This window comes from Ips typographus, linkage group LG12 (genome assembly GCF_016097725.1).
Source record: "Ips typographus isolate SLU linkage group LG12, UJ_Ityp_2.0, whole genome shotgun sequence".
Classification (NCBI taxonomy): Eukaryota; Metazoa; Arthropoda; class Insecta; order Coleoptera; family Curculionidae; genus Ips; species Ips typographus.
Window position 1 is genome coordinate 2,874,297 of NC_138433.1, and position 20,968 is coordinate 2,895,264.

General features: G+C 36.5%; 1 protein-coding gene across 1 annotated transcript in view; it reads left to right on the forward strand.

The window, feature by feature from the left end:
• Hers (Histone gene-specific Epigenetic Repressor in late S phase) overlaps positions 1-20,658 on the forward strand; it is a 65,002-nt gene extending 44,344 nt beyond the window's left edge. The window contains exons 5-12 of the mRNA XM_081991048.1: positions 852-1,027; positions 1,091-1,375; positions 2,238-2,457; positions 5,272-5,740; positions 9,824-10,445; positions 12,976-13,138; positions 15,100-15,268; positions 16,482-20,658. Of these exons, the coding sequence (XP_081847174.1) occupies positions 852-1,027; positions 1,091-1,375; positions 2,238-2,457; positions 5,272-5,740; positions 9,824-10,445; positions 12,976-13,138; positions 15,100-15,268; positions 16,482-16,668 (2,291 nt within the window). The 3' untranslated portion in view covers positions 16,669-20,658. The remainder of the gene's footprint in view (positions 1-851; positions 1,028-1,090; positions 1,376-2,237; positions 2,458-5,271; positions 5,741-9,823; positions 10,446-12,975; positions 13,139-15,099; positions 15,269-16,481) is intronic.
• The last annotated feature ends 310 nt before the right edge of the window (positions 20,659-20,968 follow it).

A 20,968-nucleotide genomic window follows, 5' to 3' on the forward strand; every position in this document is an offset into this window, starting at 1 on the left:
ATGAATTCGCAGTATTAAAAATGTCATTTTGACAGGTTTTTTCAATTTTCAAAAATTTAGAAAAAACTCAAAAAACGTGTTTTTCTGATGGGATTTGATTTTTTTGAATTTTTAAAATGACGTAAAATTAATTTGCCTCATTAAAACTGTCATTTTGACAGGTTTTTTCAATTTTCAAAAATTTTGAAAAAATTAAAAAAGTGTGTTTTTCTGATGGAATTTGATTTTTTAGAATTTTTAAAATGACGTAAAATTAATTTGCAGTACTTAAAATGCCATTTTGACAGGTTTTTTCGATTCACAAAAATTTTGAAAAAACTCAAAAAACGTGTTTTTCTGATAGAATTTGATTTTTTAGAATTTTTAAAATGACGTAAAATTGATTTGCCTGATTAAAAATGTCATTTTGACAGGGTTTTTCGATTTTCAAAAATTTTGAAAAAACTCAAAAAACCTGTTTTTCTGATGGAATTTGATTTTTTAGAATTTTTAAAATGACGTAAAATTGTTTTTTATTGTTAAAAATGTCATTTTGACAGGTTTTTTCGATTTTCAAAAATTTTGAAAAAACTCAAAAAGTGTATTTTTTTGATGGAAATTGATTTTTTAGAATTTTTAAAATGACCTAAAATTAATTTGCAGTATTTAAAATGTAATTTTGACAGGTTTTTTAATTTTTCAAAAATTTTTAAAAATTTCAAAAAATGTTTTTTTTATGGAATTTGACTTTTTAAAATTTTTAAAATGACGTAAAATTAATTTGCAGTATTAAAAATGTCATTTTGACAGGTTTTTTCAATTTTCAAAAATTTTGAAAAATTCAAAAATAATTAATTTTTGTAATTTTTCAGGTTACTACCAACCAGCAGGTCCGTTAATCTCGGTGCCGTTAGGTCACGGTCAACCCCCCCTCCCGAAAAGCGTTCCCCTCTCCGACGCTTCCCCCACCTCGTTGAGCTCGTCGACCAATCAGCAGCCAGCGCCGCCCGCCCCCGGCTCGACCAATGGCGACTCGTCCGACAACGAGGTGCTTTCCACCCCGACCAATCGCAGGCGAGTAAAAATTCTAATCGAACCAATCGAAACGCAGGTGATTATTACGTCGGTGACGGCGGGCACGAAGGAACTACCGCCCCCGCTGCCCCACCCCTCGTACCGGTACCAGTACCACTCGTACCCCTGCCCGCCCCCCTACCACTATCAGACGCCGCCCCCGCCCCAAACCCCGCCCTATTCCCACCATGATTTGTGCTATCCGACGGCGGCCGCGCCCCCTGCCGCCTTTCTGCGACACTCCAAGTACGCCGCCCCCTACCACCGTTATCCGTACTACGCGGGCGAGTTGTATCCCCCCTCCACGCAACCGAATCAACAGGTGAGTGCGAAAATGACACTTTTGACAGCTGTCAGTCGCGTCACAACTGTCAAAATCCCTTTTAGAGCGCTTTGACACTTTAAAATATACTCGAGTCACTTTTGAGGCAGCTACGGTCTGTGTGAGTGACATTTTGACATTTGTGACGTAGCCGACAGTTGTCATGTCACCCTAAGACACTTTGACAGCTGTCAGATACGTCACAACTGTCAAAATCCCTTTTAGAGCGCTTTGACACTTCAAAACCTACTCGAGTCACTTTTGAAGCAACTCCGGTCTGTGTGAGTGACATTTTGACATTTTTGACGTAGCTGACATATGTTGTGTTACCCTAAGACACTGTGACAGCCGTCAGTTACGTCACAACTGTCAAAATCCCCTTTATAGCGCTTTGACACTTTAAAACCTACTCGAGTCACTTTTGAAGCAACTCCGGTCTGTGTGAGTGACATTTTGACATTTGTGACGTAGTTGACATATGTTGTGTTACCCTAAGACACTTTGACAGCTGTCAGTTACGTCACAACTGTCAAAATCCCTTTTATAGCGCTTTGACACTTCGAAATATACTCGAGTCACTTTTGAGACAACTACGGTCTGTGTGAGTGACACTTTGACATTTGTGACGTAGCTGACAGTTCTCGTGTCATCCTAAAACACTTTGACAGCTGTCAGATACGTCACAACTGTCAAAATCCCTTTTAGAGCGCTTTGACACTTTAAAACCTACTCGAGTCACTTTTGAAGCAACTACGGTCTGTGTGAGTGACACTTTGACATTTGTGACGTAGCTGACAGTTGTCACGTGACACTCTGACAGCTGTCAGATCAGCTGTGACACTTGTGCGCGTTTGTTTTGCAGATGGTGCAGGCAGCGGCCGTTACGGGGGCGGGGACGTACGGGGGCGGAACGACGGCGCCGCCCGCCCTATTGGAGCCGTATCCGGCGCCGCCCCCCGCCCCGCCCACTTTGGTCGATCCGTATCAGCCCGCCCCCGCCCCCCACTACTATCCTTCCGCCTACGGCTTGCCGCCGCCCCCGTGTTACTCGCACACGCCCACTCGAGCGATACAATACATCAGTGAGTATCGGCATTTTTTTGACAGCTGTCAAAACTGTCAAACTTTTGACGGATGACAGTTGGACGGTTACGTTACGCGCCGATTACGAAATGACACACGTCAACGTGGCAACAATGCAAAAAATTTACACCAATTTTGGATAATCCGTCAGTTTGGCAACGTTGCAAAAACTGGGAAAAATGACAATTTGGCAACAATTTTGACACGTTTTTTCTTATCGAATTTTTGACAACTGTCTGTTGACACTTTTTGACAATTTTGACATTTCATGTCACTAAATACACTTTGAACGCGTGCTGTTTGTTGTTGTTGTGTTTTTGACAACTGTCAAACTGTTTGCAAAATGGCACTTTGACACTTTTTGACATTTTTTAAGGGGGGGGGGTATACAATTTTTTTGATAAGTTGGCAACTATTTTAGAGAAAAATGCAGAAAATTGGTGAATTTGGCAACGTTGCAGTAATGATTTTTTTGGAAAATTGACAACATTGCAAAAACTAGCTGCTAAATTAGGAGAATGGTCAGTTTGGCAACGTTGCCGAAGTGTGATCATTTTTGGTATTCAAGTGTTTTTTTTTTTTGGAAATTTGACAACATTGTAAAAATTGGCTACTAAACTGGTAAAATGGTGGGGATGGCAACGTTGCCAAATTGCGATTATTTACGATTTTCAAGTATTCTTTTGGAAAATTGTCAATTTGGCAACATTGCCAGTATTTTAGACAAAATTGGAGAATTGGTAAGTTTGGCAACGTTGCAGAAATGCGAATATTTATGATTTTTTGGAAAATTGACAATTTGACAACATTGCAAAAACTAGCTGCTAAATTAGGAAAATGGTTAGTTTGGCAACGTTGCCAAAATGCGATTATTTACAATTTTTAAGTGATTTTTGGAAAAAAATGACAATTTGGCAACATGGCATAAATTCGATAATATTTTATGAATATCACCAATTTGGCAACGTTGCAGAAATGTTTTTTTTTTTTTTTTTGAAAATTGGCAATTTGACAACCTTGCAGAAATTGTCTATAAAATTAGGAAAATGACTAATTTGGCAACGTCGCAGAAATTCGGTAAAAAAATTAAGAAAATGACCGATTTGGCAACGTTGCAGAAAGGTGATTTTTAGAAAATTGTCAATTTGGCAACGTTGCAGAAATGGGCTAGTAAATTAGGAAAATTGTCAATTTGGCAACGTTGCAGAAATTCGGTAAAAAAATAAGAAAATGACCAATTTGGCAACGTTGCAGAAATGTGATTTTTAGAAAATTGTCAATTTGGCAACGTTGCAGAAATTGGCTAGTAAATTAGGAAAATTATTAATTTGGCAACGTTGTAGAAATTGTGTAAAAACTTAGGAAAATGACCATTTTGGCAACGTGGCAGAAATGTAACTTTTAGAAAATTGTCAATTTGGCAACGTTGCAGAAATTGGCTAGTAAATTAGGAAAATGACCAATTTGGCAACGACGCAGAAATACGGTAAGAAAAATAAGGAAATAACCAATTTGGCAACGTTGCCGAAATGTGATTTAAAAAAAATTGAAATTTGGCAACGTTGCACAAATTGGCTAGAAAATTAGGAAAATGACCATTTTGACAACGTCGCAGAAATTGTCTAGAAAATTAGGAAAATGACCAATTTGGCAACGTTGCAGAAATTGTCTAAAAAATTAAGAAAATGATCAATTTGGCAACGTCGCAGAAATTGGCTTGTAAATTAGGAAAATTACCAATTTGGCAACGTCGCAGAAAAGTTATTTTTTTAAATGACAATTTGGCAACGTTGCTACATTTCTGCAACGGAAAATGACCAATTTGACAACGTCGCAGAAATGTAATTTTGAGAAAATTGTCAATTTGGCAACGTTGCAGAAATTGCCTAAAAAATTAGGAAAATGACCAATTTGGCAACGTTGTAAAAATTGTCTAAAAAATGAGAAAAATATTCAATTTGGCATCGTTGCAGACATTGGCTTGTAAATTAGGAAAATGACCATTTTGGCAACGTCGCAGAATTGTAACTTTTAGAAAACTTTCAATTTGGCAACGTTGAAGAAATTCGGTAATAAATTAGGAAAATTACCAATTTGGCAACGTCGCAGAAATTCGGTAAAAAATAAGAAAATAACCAATTTGGCAACGTTGCCGAAATGTGATTTAAAAAAAATTAAAATTTGGCAACGTTGCAGAGATTGTCTAGAAAATTAGAAAAATGACCATTTTGGCAACGTTGCAGAAATTCGGTAAAAAAATAAGAAAATGACCAATTAGGCAACGTTGCAGAGATTGAGTAGAAAATTAGGAAAATTGTCAATTTGGCAACGTTGCAGAGATTGTCTAGAAAATTAGAAAAATGACCATTTTGACAACGTTGCAGAAATTCGGTAAAAAAATAAAAAAATGACCAATTACGCAACGTTGCAGAAATGTGATTTTTAGAAAATTGTCAATTTGGCATCATTGCAGAAATTGGCTAGAAAGTTAAGAAAATGATCAATTTGGCAACGTCGCAGAAATTGTCTAAAAAATTAGGAAAATGACCAATTTTGATTGTCAAATTACGTCATTGTGACGTCACGCTCGCTTTGTGTAATTTGACAATCTGACAACAGTGCAGAAATTTGATAGCCAGAAATAATAACGTGACAATGGTGTCAATTTTGACAGTGACATTCTTAAAATGGTGTCAAAACTGTCAAATTTCAAATTTTTCTTTCGTCTCTCGTTTCGTTCTTTTGACAGTTGGATTTTGTTTTTTTGTTTTTTTTTTTGACAGATAACTGACAGTTTTTTTGCTTTTGCGCAGATGCCACATATCAGCATTGTCCATGTCCACTGACCACGTGTCCAAAAAACGGCCATACTGGGCCTCTTACTGGTGAAGGTAAGAGGTCTAACATCCCCAAAGATTCGAAACCGCTCCCCCCGGTCGCCCTCGCCCTCCCCCTGGAACCGGTGAGCGCGACGGGACCGCCCAGTCCCGCCCGCGGCTCGGCCGGAATGCCGTCGGGCGGCATGCCGCCCGCCCCCTCTCCCGCCAACTATCATCAGCCGCCCAAGCAGGAGAAGAGGGCGGCGCGCGTCGGCAAGGAAATGGTCCGGAAACACATTCGCATGAACAACAACAACGGGGCGGCCACGTTGCTGATGTGCGATCCCGCCCAGAATTGCGTCAAGCGCGAAATTGAAAGTCCGCCCGAACGGGCGGAGAAGGCGGACAAAGTGGACGCGGTGCCGCCCGCGCCCAAACCCGAACTCGTCGACGAATCGACCGGGTAAGTGCCGCCCAACCCAACACCGCTCATTTTCACCGTTTGTGACATATTTGACAGCTGTCTGATGCGTCACATGTGACAGCTGTCAGATGTCATGTCACTCCAAGACACTTTGACAGCTGTCAGATACGTCACAAGTGTCAAAAATCCGTTCCATATAGCTTTGACACTTGCTCTAAACAAACTAAAACCATTTTTCCCACTACTACGTTTTGTGTGGGGAATATTTTGACGTTTTTTTTACATTTTTGACAATTTTGACATTTGTCATTTCACTTTAGGACACTTTGACAGCTGATGATGACGTCACAAGTGTCAAATTGCCATTCAGAAAGCTTTGACACTTGAAAATGCACTAAAGTTACTTTGACAGCTACTACGTTCTGTATGAGGAATATTTTGACGTTTTTTTTACATTTTTGACAATTTTGACATTTGTCATTTTACCTTGGGACACTTTGACAGCTGTCAGATACGTCACAACTGTCAAAATCCCTTCCATATAGCTTTGACACTTGCTCTTAACAAACTAAAACCATTTTTCCCACTACTACGTTTTGAGTGTGGAATATTTTGACGTTTTCTTACATTTTTGACAATTTTGACATTTGTCATTTTACTTTAGGACACTTTGACAGCTGATGATGACGTCACAAGTGTCAAATTCCCATTCAGAAATGTTTGACACTTGAAAAGGCCCTAAAGTTACTTTAACAGCTACTACGTTCTGTGTTTGGAATATTTTGACGTTTTTTTACATTTTTGACATTTGTCATTTCACCTTAAGACACTTTGACAGCTGTCAGATACGTCACAACTGTCAAAATCCCTTCCACAAAGCTTTGACACTTGCTCAAAACATACAAACCATTTTTCCCACTACTACGTTTGATGTGTGGAATATTTTGACGTTTTCTTACATTTTTGACAATTTTGACATTTGTCATATCACTTTAGGACACTTTGACAGCTGATGATGACGTCACAAGTGTCAAATTCCCATTCAGAAAGCTCTTGACACTTGAAAAAGCACTAAAGTTACTTTGACAGCTACTACGTTCTGTGTGTGGAATATTTTGACGTTTTTTTACATTTTTTGACAATTTTGACATTTGTCATTTCACTTTAGGACACTTTGACAGCTGACGATGACGTCACAAGTGTCAAATTGCCATTCAGAAAGCTCTGACACTTGAAAATGCACTAAAGTTACTTTGACAGCTACTACGTTCTGTGTGAGGAATATTTTGACGTTTTTTTACATTTTTTGACAATTTTGACATTTGTCATTTCACCTTGGGACACTTTGACAGCTGATGATGACGTCACAAGTGTCAAAATCCCATTCAGAAATGTTTGACACTTGAAAAAGCACTAAAGTTACTTTAACAGCTACTACGTTCTGTGTGAGGAATATTTTGACGTTTTAGACGTTGCTGACAGTTGTCACGTCATTCCAAGACACTTTGACAGCTGTCAGATACGTCACAAGTGTCAAAATCCCTTCCACGAAGCTTTGACACTTGCGCAAAACAAACTAAAACCATTTCTACCACCATTAAGTTTGGTGTGTGGAATATTTTGACGTTTTCTTACATTTTTGACAATTTTGACATTTGTCATTTCACCTTGGGACACTTTGACAGCTGATGATGACGTCACAAGTGTCAAATTCCCATTCAGAAATGTTTGACACTTGAAAAAGCACTAAAGTTACTTTAACAGCTACTACGTTCTGTGTGAGGAATATTTTGACGTTTTCTTACATTTTTGACAATTTTGACATTTGTCATTTCACCTTTGGACACTTTGACAGCTGATGATGACGTCACAAGTGTCAAATTGCCATTCAGAAATGTTTGACACTTGAAAAAGCACTAAAGTTACTTTAACAGCTACTACGTTCTGTGTGAGGAATATTTTGACGTTTTTTTTTACATTTTTGACAATTTTGACATTCGTTATTTCACCTTAGGACACTTTGACAGCTGTCAGATACGTCACAACTGTCAAAATCCCTTCCATGAAGCTTTGACACTTGCTCTAAACAAACAAACCATTTTTCCCACTACTACGTTTGGTGTGTGGAATATTTTGACGTTTCCTTACATTTTTGACATTTGTCATTTCACTTTAGGACACTTTGACAGCTGATGATGACGTCACAAGTGTCAAATTACCATTCAGAAAGCTCTGACACTTTAAAAAGCACTAAAGTTACTTTGACAGCTACTACGTTTTGTGTTTGGAATATTTTGACGTTTTTTTACATTTTTTGACATTTGTCATTTTACCTTGGGACACTTTGACAGCTGATGATGATGTCACAAGTGTCAAAATCCCATTCAGAAATGTTTGACACTTGAAAAAGCACTAAAGTTACTTTAACAGCTACTACGCAATATTTTGACGTTTTTTTACATTTTTTGACAATTCTGACATTTGTCATTTCACTTTAGAACACTTTGACAGCTGATGATGACGTCCCAAGTGTCAAATTGCCATTCAGAAAGCTGTGACACTTGAAAAAGCACTAAAGTTACTTTGACAGCTACTACGTTCTGTGTGAGGAATATTTTGACGTTTTTTTTTACATTTTTGACAATTTTGACATTTGTCATTTCACCTTTGGACACTTTGACAGCTGATGATGACGTCACAAGTGTCAAATTCCCATTCAAAAGCTTTGACACTTGAAAAAGCACTAAAGTTACTTTAACAGCTACTACGTTCTGTGTGAGGAATATTTTGACGTTTTAGACGTTGCTGACAGTTGTCACGTCATTCCAAGACACTGTGACAGCTGTCAAAAACGTCACAACTGTCAAATTGAGCCTCATTCGGGACGTAAAGCTATCAAAGTACCGTTTTAGTTAATTTTCGATTTTTACTGGTAAAATGCACTTTATAGCTTGATGGGAGCGGGTTTTTTGACAGTTGCGACATAAACGTCAGCTGTCAAAGTGTCGTAGGAGTCACGTGACAACTGTCAATTACGTCACAACTGTCAAATTGAGCTTCATTTGTGCTGTAGAGCTAAGAAAGTACGGTTTCAGTTTATTTTGATTGTTTGCTGGGAAAATGCACTTTATAGCTTGATGGGAGGGTTTTTTGACAGTTGCGACATAAACGTCAGCTGTCAAAGTGTCTTAGGAGTCACGTGACAACTGTCAGTGACGTCACATCTGTCAAATTGAGCCTCATTCGGGACGTAAAGCTATCAAAGTACCGTTTTAGTTAATTTTGGATTTTTACTGGTAAAATGCACTTTATAGCTTTATGGGAGTGTTTTTTTGACATTTTCGACATAAACGTCAGCTGTCAAAGTGTCTTAGGAGTCACGTGACAACTGTCAGTTACGTCACAACTGTCAAATTGAGCTTCATTTGTGCTGTAGAGCTATCAAAGTACGGTTTCAGTTTATTTTGATTGTTTACTGGGAAAATACACTTTATAGCTTGATGGGAGCGGGTTTTTGACAGTTTTAAGATAAACGTCAGCTGTCAAAGTGTCTTAGGTGTCACGTGACAACTGTCAGTGACGTCAAAACTGTCAAATTGGGCCTCATTCGGGACGTAGAGCTATCAAAGTACCGTTTCAGTTAATTTTGGATTTTTACTTGTAAAATGCACTTTATAGCTTGATGGGAGCGGGTTTTTGACAGTTGTGACGTAAGTGTCACATCTGGAAGGGTCTTAGGAGTCACGTGACAACTGTCAATTACGTCACAACTGTCAAATTGAGCCTCATTCGGGACGTAGAACTAGCAAAGTGAAATCTTTCAATTTTTTTGAATTGTCAACTGTCAAATGCACATGGGAGCGGATTTTTGACCGTTGCGACATAAACGTCAGCTGTCAAAGTGTCTTAGGTGTCACGTGACAACTGTCAGTGACGTCAAAACTGTCAAATTGATCCTTGAAGCCTGGTCAGTTACGTCACAAATGGGTCTTGATTAGAACGTAGAGCTGTCAAAGTAAAACTTCATTTTTTTATTTGTTGACACATTTGACAGTTGTTGTCAAATTTGACAGCTGTCACTGAACTGTCTTCTGCAGAACGATTCTAGTAGATAATTTTCAGGAGTTGCACTCCTGAATTGACGGAGCATCAGGAAGTGGAGGAAGCTCCTCCAGATCATCATCCTCCTCCTCCTCCTCCTCTTCCGCCCCAAATCGAAGAAGAAGAAGAAGAACCTCTTCCTCCGTGCATAGCGACGGTGGCCGAGAACGTCAAAGTGAAGAACATGAAGCGGAAACAGTCGCAAACAAAAGAGGAAACGTGGACGGCGCCGACGCCGCCGAAGAAGCAAAAGAAGATCGGCTCGTACAAGGATTTCATAAGGAAGAAACGGACGACGGCGTGTCTCAAAGTGGTTGGCGGGAAGAAGACGAAATTGACGAAGGAACAGACGAACAATCGAAGGATGAGAAGGGGGGCGACGAAGATGGGCGGCAAAACGAAGAGGGCGACGAAGAAAAGGCGGAAATCTTGTTCGGCGAAATTGTTGGACAATTTGCTGGCGAAGAACCAAACGAAGGAGGCGGGGGGTGGATTGAAGGGTGTGAGAGGGAGACGGAAATCGGCGAAAAGCGAGACGGAAGCGGGGGAGGGGAGGGGAACGAGGAGGAGTGTCAGTTTGCCAAGATGGTCGAACGGTTGGACGTGGGAGGGGGAACCCTACGAAGGCAAAGTGTTTATCAACGTGAGTGGTTCTCAAACTGTTTTTTTTCAACTGTCAATTTTGACGTATTTACCTAACTTGACATTTGACGTTTTCAACTGTCATTTTTTGACGTATTTACTTAACTTGTTTAACTGTCATTTTTGACTTAATTAACTGTCATTTTTTGACGTTTTTTCCTAACTTGACGTTTGACTTTTTCATCTGTCACTTTTGATGTATTTAACTGTAATTTTTTAACTTATTTAACTGTCACTTTTTGACGTATTTATCTGTCACTTTTGACGTATTTACTTACTTGACATTTGACTTTTTCAACTGTCATTTTTTGACGTATTTACTTAACTTATTTAACTGTCATTTTTTGACTTATTTATCTGTCACTTTTGACGTATTTACTTACTTGACTTTTGACTTTTTTCATCTGCCACTTTTGACGTATTTAACTGTCATTTTTTGACGTATTTACTGAACTTAATTTTTGATTTATTAAACTGTCATTTATGATTTATTTAACTGTTACTTTTGACGTATTTAACTGTCATTTTTTGACGTTTTTTCCTAACTTGACGTTTGACTGTTTCTTCTGTCACTTTTGACGTATTTAACTGTCATTTTTTGACGTATATACTTACTTGACTTTTGACTTATTTATCTGTCACTTTTGACGTATTTAACTGTCATTTTTTGACGTATTTACTTAACTTAATTAACTGTCATTTTTTGACGTTTTTAACTGTCACTTTTGGCGTATTTACTTACTTGACTTTTGACTTTTTTCATCTGTCACTTTTGACGTATTTAACTGTCATTTTTTGACGTATTTACTTAGCTTATTTAACTGTCATTTTTTGACTTATTTATCTGTCATTTTTTGACTTATTCAACTGTCATTTTTTGACGCTTTTAACTGTCACTTTTGGCGTATTTAACTGTCATTTTTTGACGTATTTACTTAACTTATTTAACTGTCATTTTTTGACTTATTTATCTGTCACTTTTAACGTATTTAACTGTCATTTTTTGACTTATTTATCTGTCATTTTTTGACTTATTCAACTGTCATTTTTGACATATTTACTGAACTTGACTTTTGACTTTTTTCCTCTGTCACTTTTGACGTATTTAACTGTCATTTTTTGACGTATTTACTTAGCTTATTTAACTGTCATTTTTTGACTTATTCAACTGTCATTTTTTGACTTAATTAACTGTCATTTTTTGACGCTTTTAACTGTCACTTTTGGCGTATTTAACTGTCATTTTTTGACGTATTTACTTAACTTATTTAACTGTCATTTTTTGACTTATTTATCTGTCATTTTTTGACTTATTCAACTGTCATTTTTGACATATTTACTGAACTTGACTTTTGACTTTTTTCCTCTGTCACTTTTGACGTATTTAACTGTCATTTTTTGACTTATTTATCTGTCATTTTTTGACTTATTCAACTGTCATTTTTTGACTTAATTAACTGTCATTTTTTGACGCTTTTAACTGTCACTTTTGGCGTATTTAACTGTCATTTTTTGACGTATTTACTTAACTTATTTAACTGTCATTTTTTGACTTATTTATCTGTCACTTTTAACGTATTTAACTGTCATTTTTTGACTTATTTATCTGTCATTTTTTGACTTATTCAACTGTCATTTTTGACATATTTACTGAACTTGACTTTTGACTTTTTTCATCTATCACTTTTGACGTATTTAACTGTCATTTTTTGACGTATTTACTTAACTTATTTAACTGTCATTTTTGACTTAATTAACTGTCATTTTTTGACGTTTTTAACTGTCACTTTTGACGTATTTAACTGTCATTTTTTGACGTATTTACTTAACTTATTTAACTGTCATTTTTGACGTATTTACTGAACTTGACTTTTGACTTTTTTCATCTGTCACTTTTGACGTATTTAATTGTCATTTTTTTTACTTATTCAACTGTCACTTTTGACTTATTTAACTGTCATTTTTGATGTCTTTATTTATCTGTCACTTTTGACGTATTTAACTGTCAATTTTGACCTTGACCCTTTATCTCAAGCCAAAATGGCGGAAATTGCAAATGGCGCTCTTTGGCGGCCATTTTGACTTTTCTGGAAAAATTTGAGTTTGGATTCGTTTTCTACTAATTTAGGGACGAGGAATCTAGTGGTGACATTTATTTTTGCGTATCTCCTGCGCAAGCCCTAAAATTACAACAAATTTCAAATTGGGTGCCAGATAGCGGAAAACTGATTGCGGGAATGAATTCCTTGACCCCAAATTAGTCGAAAACGAGTACAAACACGACCCCTCTATCTCAATTCAAAATGGCGGAAATTGCAAATGGCGCCCTTTCCAGCCGCAAAAAACAACTTTCTTGTTTGTCAAGATAAATTCGTCATCTCACCGTCATTTTATGCTAAAATTTCCTGGAAAAGACGCTGCTGCTGTCAGTTTTGCGATATCTAAAAAACTAACCGAGTTAACCTTTGACTGTCAAATTTTGACAGTTTTGACGCGAATGACAGTTGTCACGTGATTGTTTTTCCGTGCAGAGTGACGAAACCACGTTGATTCGCAAATGTTTCCCGTCGATGAGGCACAAAGAGGGCGATTTGATTGGACCGGGAGATTGCGTCCTACTCAAAGCCGGACCGAGGAAAAACGATCTGCCCTACGTCGCCAAAATTGCCTCGTTATGGGAGAATCCCGATGATGGTAAGTCTGCGCAGAAACGTCAAGTGACATTTCTGTCATTTGTCACGTTTTTGAAAAAAAAATTGCAGAAAAACGTTAAAAATGACTTCTCAAACGTTTTTAAAAAGTCGAAAAACAAAAAAATTAGAAAATAAAATAAAAAAGTAGAAAACTGAAAAAAACTACAGAAAAACGTTAAAAAAGACTTCTCAAACGTTTTTAAAAAGTCAAAAAAACCAAAAAAATTAAAAACAAACTTTAAAAAACTTAAAACGATAAAAAGTGCAGAAAAACGTTAAAAAAGACCTCTCAAACGTTTTTAAAAAGTCGAAAAACAAATAAGTAAAAAATAAACTGAAAAAAAAGTAGAAAATTGCAAAAGGCACAGAAAAACGTTAAAAATGACCTCTCAAACGTTATTAAAAAGTCGAAAAACAAAAAAATTAAAAAATAAAATCTAAAAGTAGAAAACTGAAAAAAGTACAGAAAAACGTTAAAAATGACCTCTCAAACGTTTTTAAAAAGTCGAAAAACAAATAAGTCAAAAATAAACTGAAAAAAAGTAGAAAATTGAAAAAAGCACAGAAAAACATTAAAAATGACTTCTCAAACGTTTTTAAAAAGTCGAAAAACAAAAAAAATTAAAAACAAACTTTAAAAAACTATAAAACGAAAAAAGTGCAGAAAAACGTTAAAAATGACCTCTCAAACGTTTTTAAAAAGTCGAAAAAACCAAAAAAATTAAAAACAAACTTTAAAAAACTATGAAACGAAAAAAAGTGCAGAAAAAGGTTAAAAATGACTTCTCAAACGTTTTTAAAAAGTCGAAAAACAGATAAGTTAAAAATTAACTTACAAAAAAGTATGAAACGAAAGAAAGTTCAGAAAAACGTTAAAAAAGACCTCTCAAACGTTTTTAAAAAGTCGAAAAACAAATAAGTCAAAAATAAACTGAAAAAAAAGTAGAAAATTTAAAAAAGCAAAGAAAAACGTTAAAAATGACCTCTCAAAAGTTTTTAAAAAGTCAAAAAACCAAAAAAATTAAAAACAAACTTTAAAAAACTATAAAACCATAAAAAGTGCAGAAAAACGTTAAAAATGACTTCTCAAACGTTTTTAAAAGGTCGAAAATCAAAAAAAAATAAAAACAAACTTTAAAAAAATATAAAACGAAAAAAAGTGCAGAAAAACGTTAAAAATGACTTCTCAAACGTTTTTAAAAAGTCGAAAAACAAAAAAAAATAGAAACAAACTTTAAAAAACTATAAAACGAAAAAAAGTGCGGAAAAAGGTTAAAAATGACTTCTCAAACGAGTTTAAAAAGTCGAAAAACAAATAAGTCAAAAATAAACTGGAAAAAAAGTAGAAAATTGAAAAAAGTACAGAAAAAGGTTAAAAATGACCTCTCAAACGTTTTTAAAAAGACGAAAGACAAAAAAATTAAGAACAAACTTTTAAAAAAGTATAAAACGAAAAAAAGCACAGAAAAACGTCACTATTTGACATTTCTGTCATTTGTCACATTTTTCCGCCATTTTTAACTCTCAATTTTGACCTATTTCAGGAACGTCTGGTAATTCTGGTAAATTGTACAGAAATGTCACTGTCATCTGTCATTTTTGACGTATTTAGCTTACCGTTTTACTTATATATTTCCAATTTGACGTTAACTGTCATCTGTCAGTTTTTTGTTTATCTGTCAGATTTGACAGATTATTCAACTGACGAGTTTTAACTTGGCAGTTTTGAATTATGTATTCGTCAAATTTGACGTTTGTATCTGTCAATTTTTTGACTTTTTAAACTGTCATTTTTTTCATTTACTTGCCGGTCAAGTTTGACAGTATTTAAATGTCAGGTTTTTTTTTTGACAGGTTGAATTGACAGCTTTGACTTTGTGATCTGTCAAAAAAAAAGTTCTTGTTTTATCTGTCAAGTTTGACGTACTTAATTTTTGACGTTTGACGTTTGACATTTGACAGGTGAAATGATGATGTCCCTGCTGTGGTACTATCGGCCGGAACACACCGAACAAGGCCGAGTGCTGACGGACCAGCCCGACGAGGTGTTCGCGTCCAGGCACAAGGATTCGAATTCAGTGGCGTGCATCGACGACAAGTGCTACGTTCTAACCTTCAACGAGTACTGCCGGTAAGTCTGTCACTGTCATCTGTCAAACAAATTTTTGATCGAAAGAGTATTTGACAGGCTTCAATTCAGTCAAAACTGGAACCTTGTAGCTGTCAAAATAAGCGAGTTATTGGCTGTCAAAATGGTTCAAGTCTTGATTTGAATTGTATTGTTGCAACGTTGTCTTTACTGTCAAATTGTCACGTTATTTGACATTTTCAGCCTAAATACTATACAAGGTGATCGAAAGAGTATTTGACAGGCTTCAATTTAGTCAAAACTACAACGTTGTAACTGTCAAAATAAGCGAGTTATCAGCTGTCAAAATTGATCAAGTCCAGATTTAATATGGACTTTTTGAAATCGACTATAAAATCTTCGGTGAACATTTTTTTGAAACGTACTATAGAAATTAATCAATAACCGGCCATTTTGAAACCACAAATGTATGGTGCATTAGAAAAGATCGAATGTTCATTTTACTATAGTTCGTTTCAAAATAACGTTCATTCAAATACTATAGTCCGTTTCAAAAAAATGTGTGCCTCTGTCGGCCATTTTGATTTTTCTGGAAAAATTCGAGTTTGGGTTCGTTTTCTACTAATTCGAGGACGAGGAATCTAGTGGTGACATTTATTTTTGCGTAACTTCTGCGCAAGCGCGAAAATTACAGAAAATCTCGAATTGGGTGCGAGATAGCGGAAAACTGATTGCGGGAATGAATTCCTTGACCCCAAATTAGTCGAAAACGAGTACAAACACGACCCCTTTATCTCAATTCAAAATGGCGGAAATTGCAAATGGCGCCCTTTGGCGGCCATTTTGACTTTTTCCGAAAAATTCGAGTTTAGGTTCGTTTTCTACTAATTCAAGGACGAGGAATCTAGTGGTGACATTTATTTTTTCGTATCTCTTGCGCAAGCCCGAAAATTATAGAAAATTTCGAATTGGGTGCGAGATAGCTGAAAACTGATTGCGGGAATGAATTCCTTGACCCCAAATTAGTCGAAAACGAGTACAAACACGACCCATTTATCTCAATTCAAAATGGCGGAAATTGCAAATGGCGCCTCTGGCGGCCACAAAAAACAACTTTCTTGTTTGTCAAGATAAATTCGTCATCTCACCGTCATTTTATGCTAAAATTTCCTGGAAAAGACGCTGGTGCTGTCAGTTTTGCGATATCTAAAAAAGTATAGTCGGTTTCAAGAAAATTTTCATTTTTTTTTTTCAGATACAAGAAAAACCACCGCAAACTGGACGAGGGGGTGGCCGAACGTCCCGCAATCGTTCCCTTACCCGAACCTTACCCCCGACAGGGTAAGCAACCCCCTTTCACCAATATTTCCCCCGAAATGGTGTTTTTCTGTCGAAAAGTGTACGATTTTCGACAGAAACGCATCATTAAAAATCCCACCTAAATTTTCGACCAAAAAAAAGAGAGAAAAAAAATGTTTTGTGATATAGTCGGTTTCAAAAAAAAAAAAATGGTCACAAAATTGCAAAAGAGAGAGAGAGAGAGAGAGAACACTATAGGGACCTTTTTATTATTGTGTATAGAAGATTATATTTAAAAACAAAAAAAATAGTTAGAAATTGATATAATAATATATTTGATTATTTAAATACGCGCAAAAAAAAAAAAAAAAAAAATATACAGTAAAAATCAAAGTAGTTGGCGTTGCTTTCGCGCAAACTACTTTGATTCGTACTGTAGGTGTAAATGGTGTGTGTGCTTTTATTATTGTGTTTAGGGATGTAGAAGACACAACAGTGTTTCCGGATATCACTTAAATTAGGGTAACAGTCAATTCCCCTGGTCGAAACCAAAAAAAAAAAAATGTTTTATACGTGAAATAATCAAAATAATTGTTTTTTTTTCTTAATACCTCGATGGTTTTTGCTCCAAGCATACACAGAAAAACCGACTCAGTATTAGAGTATGCGCTTTTGGTGTTAATTTTACTTGGCACACCCTGTATGTACGATAATTTTCGAGGGTCAACTTTGACGCCCCCTAGCGGCCAAACGATTGATGCTAGCAACTTATGGAGCCATATCGTTGGAAAGCCCATTTCATTGCCAATCCATTGACATATGACACTTTACTGATTTCCTGTCAAATTTGACAGTTATTCAAGGTTAAACAAAACGGTGCACGGAAATTGAAGAGAAAATTTTGGTCAACTTTGACGCCCTCTAGCGGGCAAACGAGTCAAGCTATTAAACCATGTTGCCATATCTTTGGATAGCCAATGAAATGGGCTATCAATTGACATATGACACTTTACAGATTGCTTGTCAAATTTGACAGTTATTCAAGGTTAAACCAAACAGTGCAGGAAAATTGAAGAGAAAATTTTAGTCGACTTTGACGCCCTCTAGCGGCCAAACTAGTCAACCAATCAACTCATGAAGCCATATTTTTGGATAGCCAATGAAATGGGCTATCCATTGACATATGACACTTTACAGATTTCCTGTCAAATTTGACAGTTATTCAAGGTTAAACCAAACAGTGCAGGAAAATTGAAGAGAAAATTTTAGTCGACTTTGACGCCCTCTGACGGTCAATTGTTTGAAGCTAGCAACACGTGTAGTCATATCTTTGGAAAGCCCATTTCATTGGCTATCCATTGACATATAAAACTTCATACCTTGCCTGTCAAATTTGACAGTTATTCAAGGTTAAACCAAACAGTGCAGGAAAATTGAACAGAAAACTTTAGTCAACTTTGACGCCCTCTAGCGGCCACACTAGTCAAGCTATCAAACCATGTTGCCATATCTTTGGATAGCCCATTTCATTGGCTATCCATCGACATATAAAACTTCATGCTTTATCTGTCAAATTTGACAGTTATTCAGGTTTAAACCAAGCAATGCACGGAAATTGAATAAAAAACATGGGTTAACTTTGACGCCCCCTAGCGGCCAAACGAGTCAACCAATTAACTCATGAAGCCATATTTTTGGATAGCCAATGAAATGGGCTATCCATCGACATATGACACTTTACAGATTGCCTGTCAAATTTGACAGTTATTCAAGGTTAAACCAAACAGTGCACGGAAATTGAAGAGACAACTTTAGTCAACTTTGACGCCCTCTAGCGGCCAAACTAGTCAAGCTATCAACTCATGTAGCCATATATTTGGATAGCCAATGAAATGGGCTATCAATTGACATATGACACTTTACAAATTTCATGTCAAATTTGACAGTTATTTAAGATTAAACCAAACGGTGCACCAAAATTGAAGAAACAACTTTAGTCAACTTTGACGCCCTCTAGCGGGCAAACGAGTCAAGCTATTAAACCATGTTGCCATATCTTTGGATAGCCAATGAAATGGGCTATCCATCGACATATGACACTTTACAGATTGCCTGTCAAATATGACAGATATTCAGCTTCAAAGCAAACAGTGCATTAAAATTTAACAGAAAACTTTAGTCAACTTTGATGCCCTCTAGCGGTCAATTGTTTGAAGCTAGCCACTCGTGTAGTCATATCTTTGGAAAGCCCATTTCATTGGCTATCCATTGACATATAAAACTTCATACCTTGCCTGTCAAATTTGACAGTTATTTATGTTTAAACCAAACAGTGCCGGAAAATGTAAGTAAACATTTCAGTCAACTTTGACGCCCCCTAGCGGTCAATTGTTTGAAGCTAGCGACTCGTCAAGTCATATCTTTGGAAAGCCCATTTCATTGGCTATCCATTGACATATAAAACTTCATACCTTGCCTGTCAAATTTGACAGTTATTCAGGTTTAAACCAAACAGTGCACAGAAATTTAACACAAAACTTTAGTCAACTTTGACGCCCCCTAGCGGCCAAACGAGTCAACCAATTAACTAATGAAGCCATATTTTTGGATAGCCAATGAAATGGGCTATCCATTGACATATAACACTTTACAGATTCCCTGTCAAATTTGACAGATATTCAAGGTTAAACCAAACAGTGCACAGAAATTTAACAGATAACTTTAGTCGACTTTGACGCCCTCTAGCGGCCAAACGAGTCAACCAATCAACGCACAAATCCATATCGTTGGAAAGCCCATTTCGTTGCCAATCCATCGACATACAAACATCCACACTTTGCCTGTCAAATTTGACAGTTATTCAGGTTTAAACCAAACAGTGCACGGAAATTGAATAAAAACCATGGATTAACTTTGACGCTCTCTAGCGGCCGAGCGAGTCAACCAATCAACTCATGAAACCATATTTTTGGATAGCCAATGAAATGGGCTATCCATTGACGTATAACACTTTCAAGATTGCCTGTCAAATTTGACAGTTATTGAAGATTAAACGAAACAGTGCACGGAAATTTAACAGAAAACTTTAGTCAACTTTGACGCCCTCTAGCGGTCAATTGTTTGAAGCTAGCAACTTGTGTAGTCATATCTTTGGAAAGCCCATTTCATTGGCTATCAATTGACATATGACACTTTACAGATTTCCTGTCAAATTTGACAGTTATTCAGGTTTAAACTAAACACTGCACGAAAATTGAATAAAAAACATGGGTTAACTTTGACGCCCTCTAACGGCCAAACGAGTCAACCAATTAACTCATGAAACCATATTTTTGGATAGCCAATGAAACGAGCTATCCATCGACATATGACACTTTACAGATTTCCTGTCAAATTTGACAGTTATTCAAGATTAAACGAGACAGTGCACCAAAATTGAAGAGAAAACTTTAGTCAACTTTGACGCCCTCTAGCGGCCAAACGAGTCAACCAATCAACGCACAAATCCATATCGTTGGAAAGCCCATTTCGTTGCCAATCCATCGACGTATAAACATCCACACTTTGCCTGTCAAATTTGACAGTTATTCAGCGTCAAACGAAACAATGTCAAATTTGGAAAAAAAAAACTTTTATAGCTTCGTATACAGGGTATGTCAGTGTCATTTTGACGTAGTATTCCAACAGTTTTTTCCAAAAAATTTCTCAAAACAAAAAAAAAAAACCGGAAAACCAATTAATTAATTAATATTTAATAATTATTATTATTAACTAGTATTTAGTTGTTTTCACCGCTGTTTTTGTTTATTATTATTATTATTATAGTTTTTAAGGAGAAATTATTATTATTAATTATATTAGACGCGTATAGTACGGAAAAATTAATATATTCCCCCCCCCCATTCCCCCCCTTAACCCCCTACTTCCCCCCCCCCTCCTGGTTGAAAAGCCAATCAAACTTTTATATACACAGTGGCGCAAAAAATTATTTTTTTCTTTTTTTAACAGTCTTAGCCAAAGTTATTAATTTTTTTCGCCCACCCTGTATAAATAATTATTTTTTTTAATTATTATTCATTTTTTAATTTGTCCTCCATGTTTACGAAAAAAATGAATAAAATGTCAAAAAGTGACGTGTGTGTGTTTGTGTGTCAATTTCCCTCCAGTTGACAGTTGAAACGTCACAAAATTGTTTAAGGGGAGGAGCGGAGGGGGTTTGGTTTAGAATGTGCCTAATCGAGTGTATAGGGTCACAGTCTGAACACTGAAAATGGTGGTACCTGGAAAGTTAGGTTAGGTTAATACGGAACGCCCTTGCGCGGCGCAATTCGGAACGCACTCCTCCTGAGTGTTTGTGCACGGACAGTGTTCCAGGCCGGTTTTCTCGGTTATTAGCGGTTTTTTCGTAAAAACTCTCTCTTGACAAACGAAAGTTGACGTTTC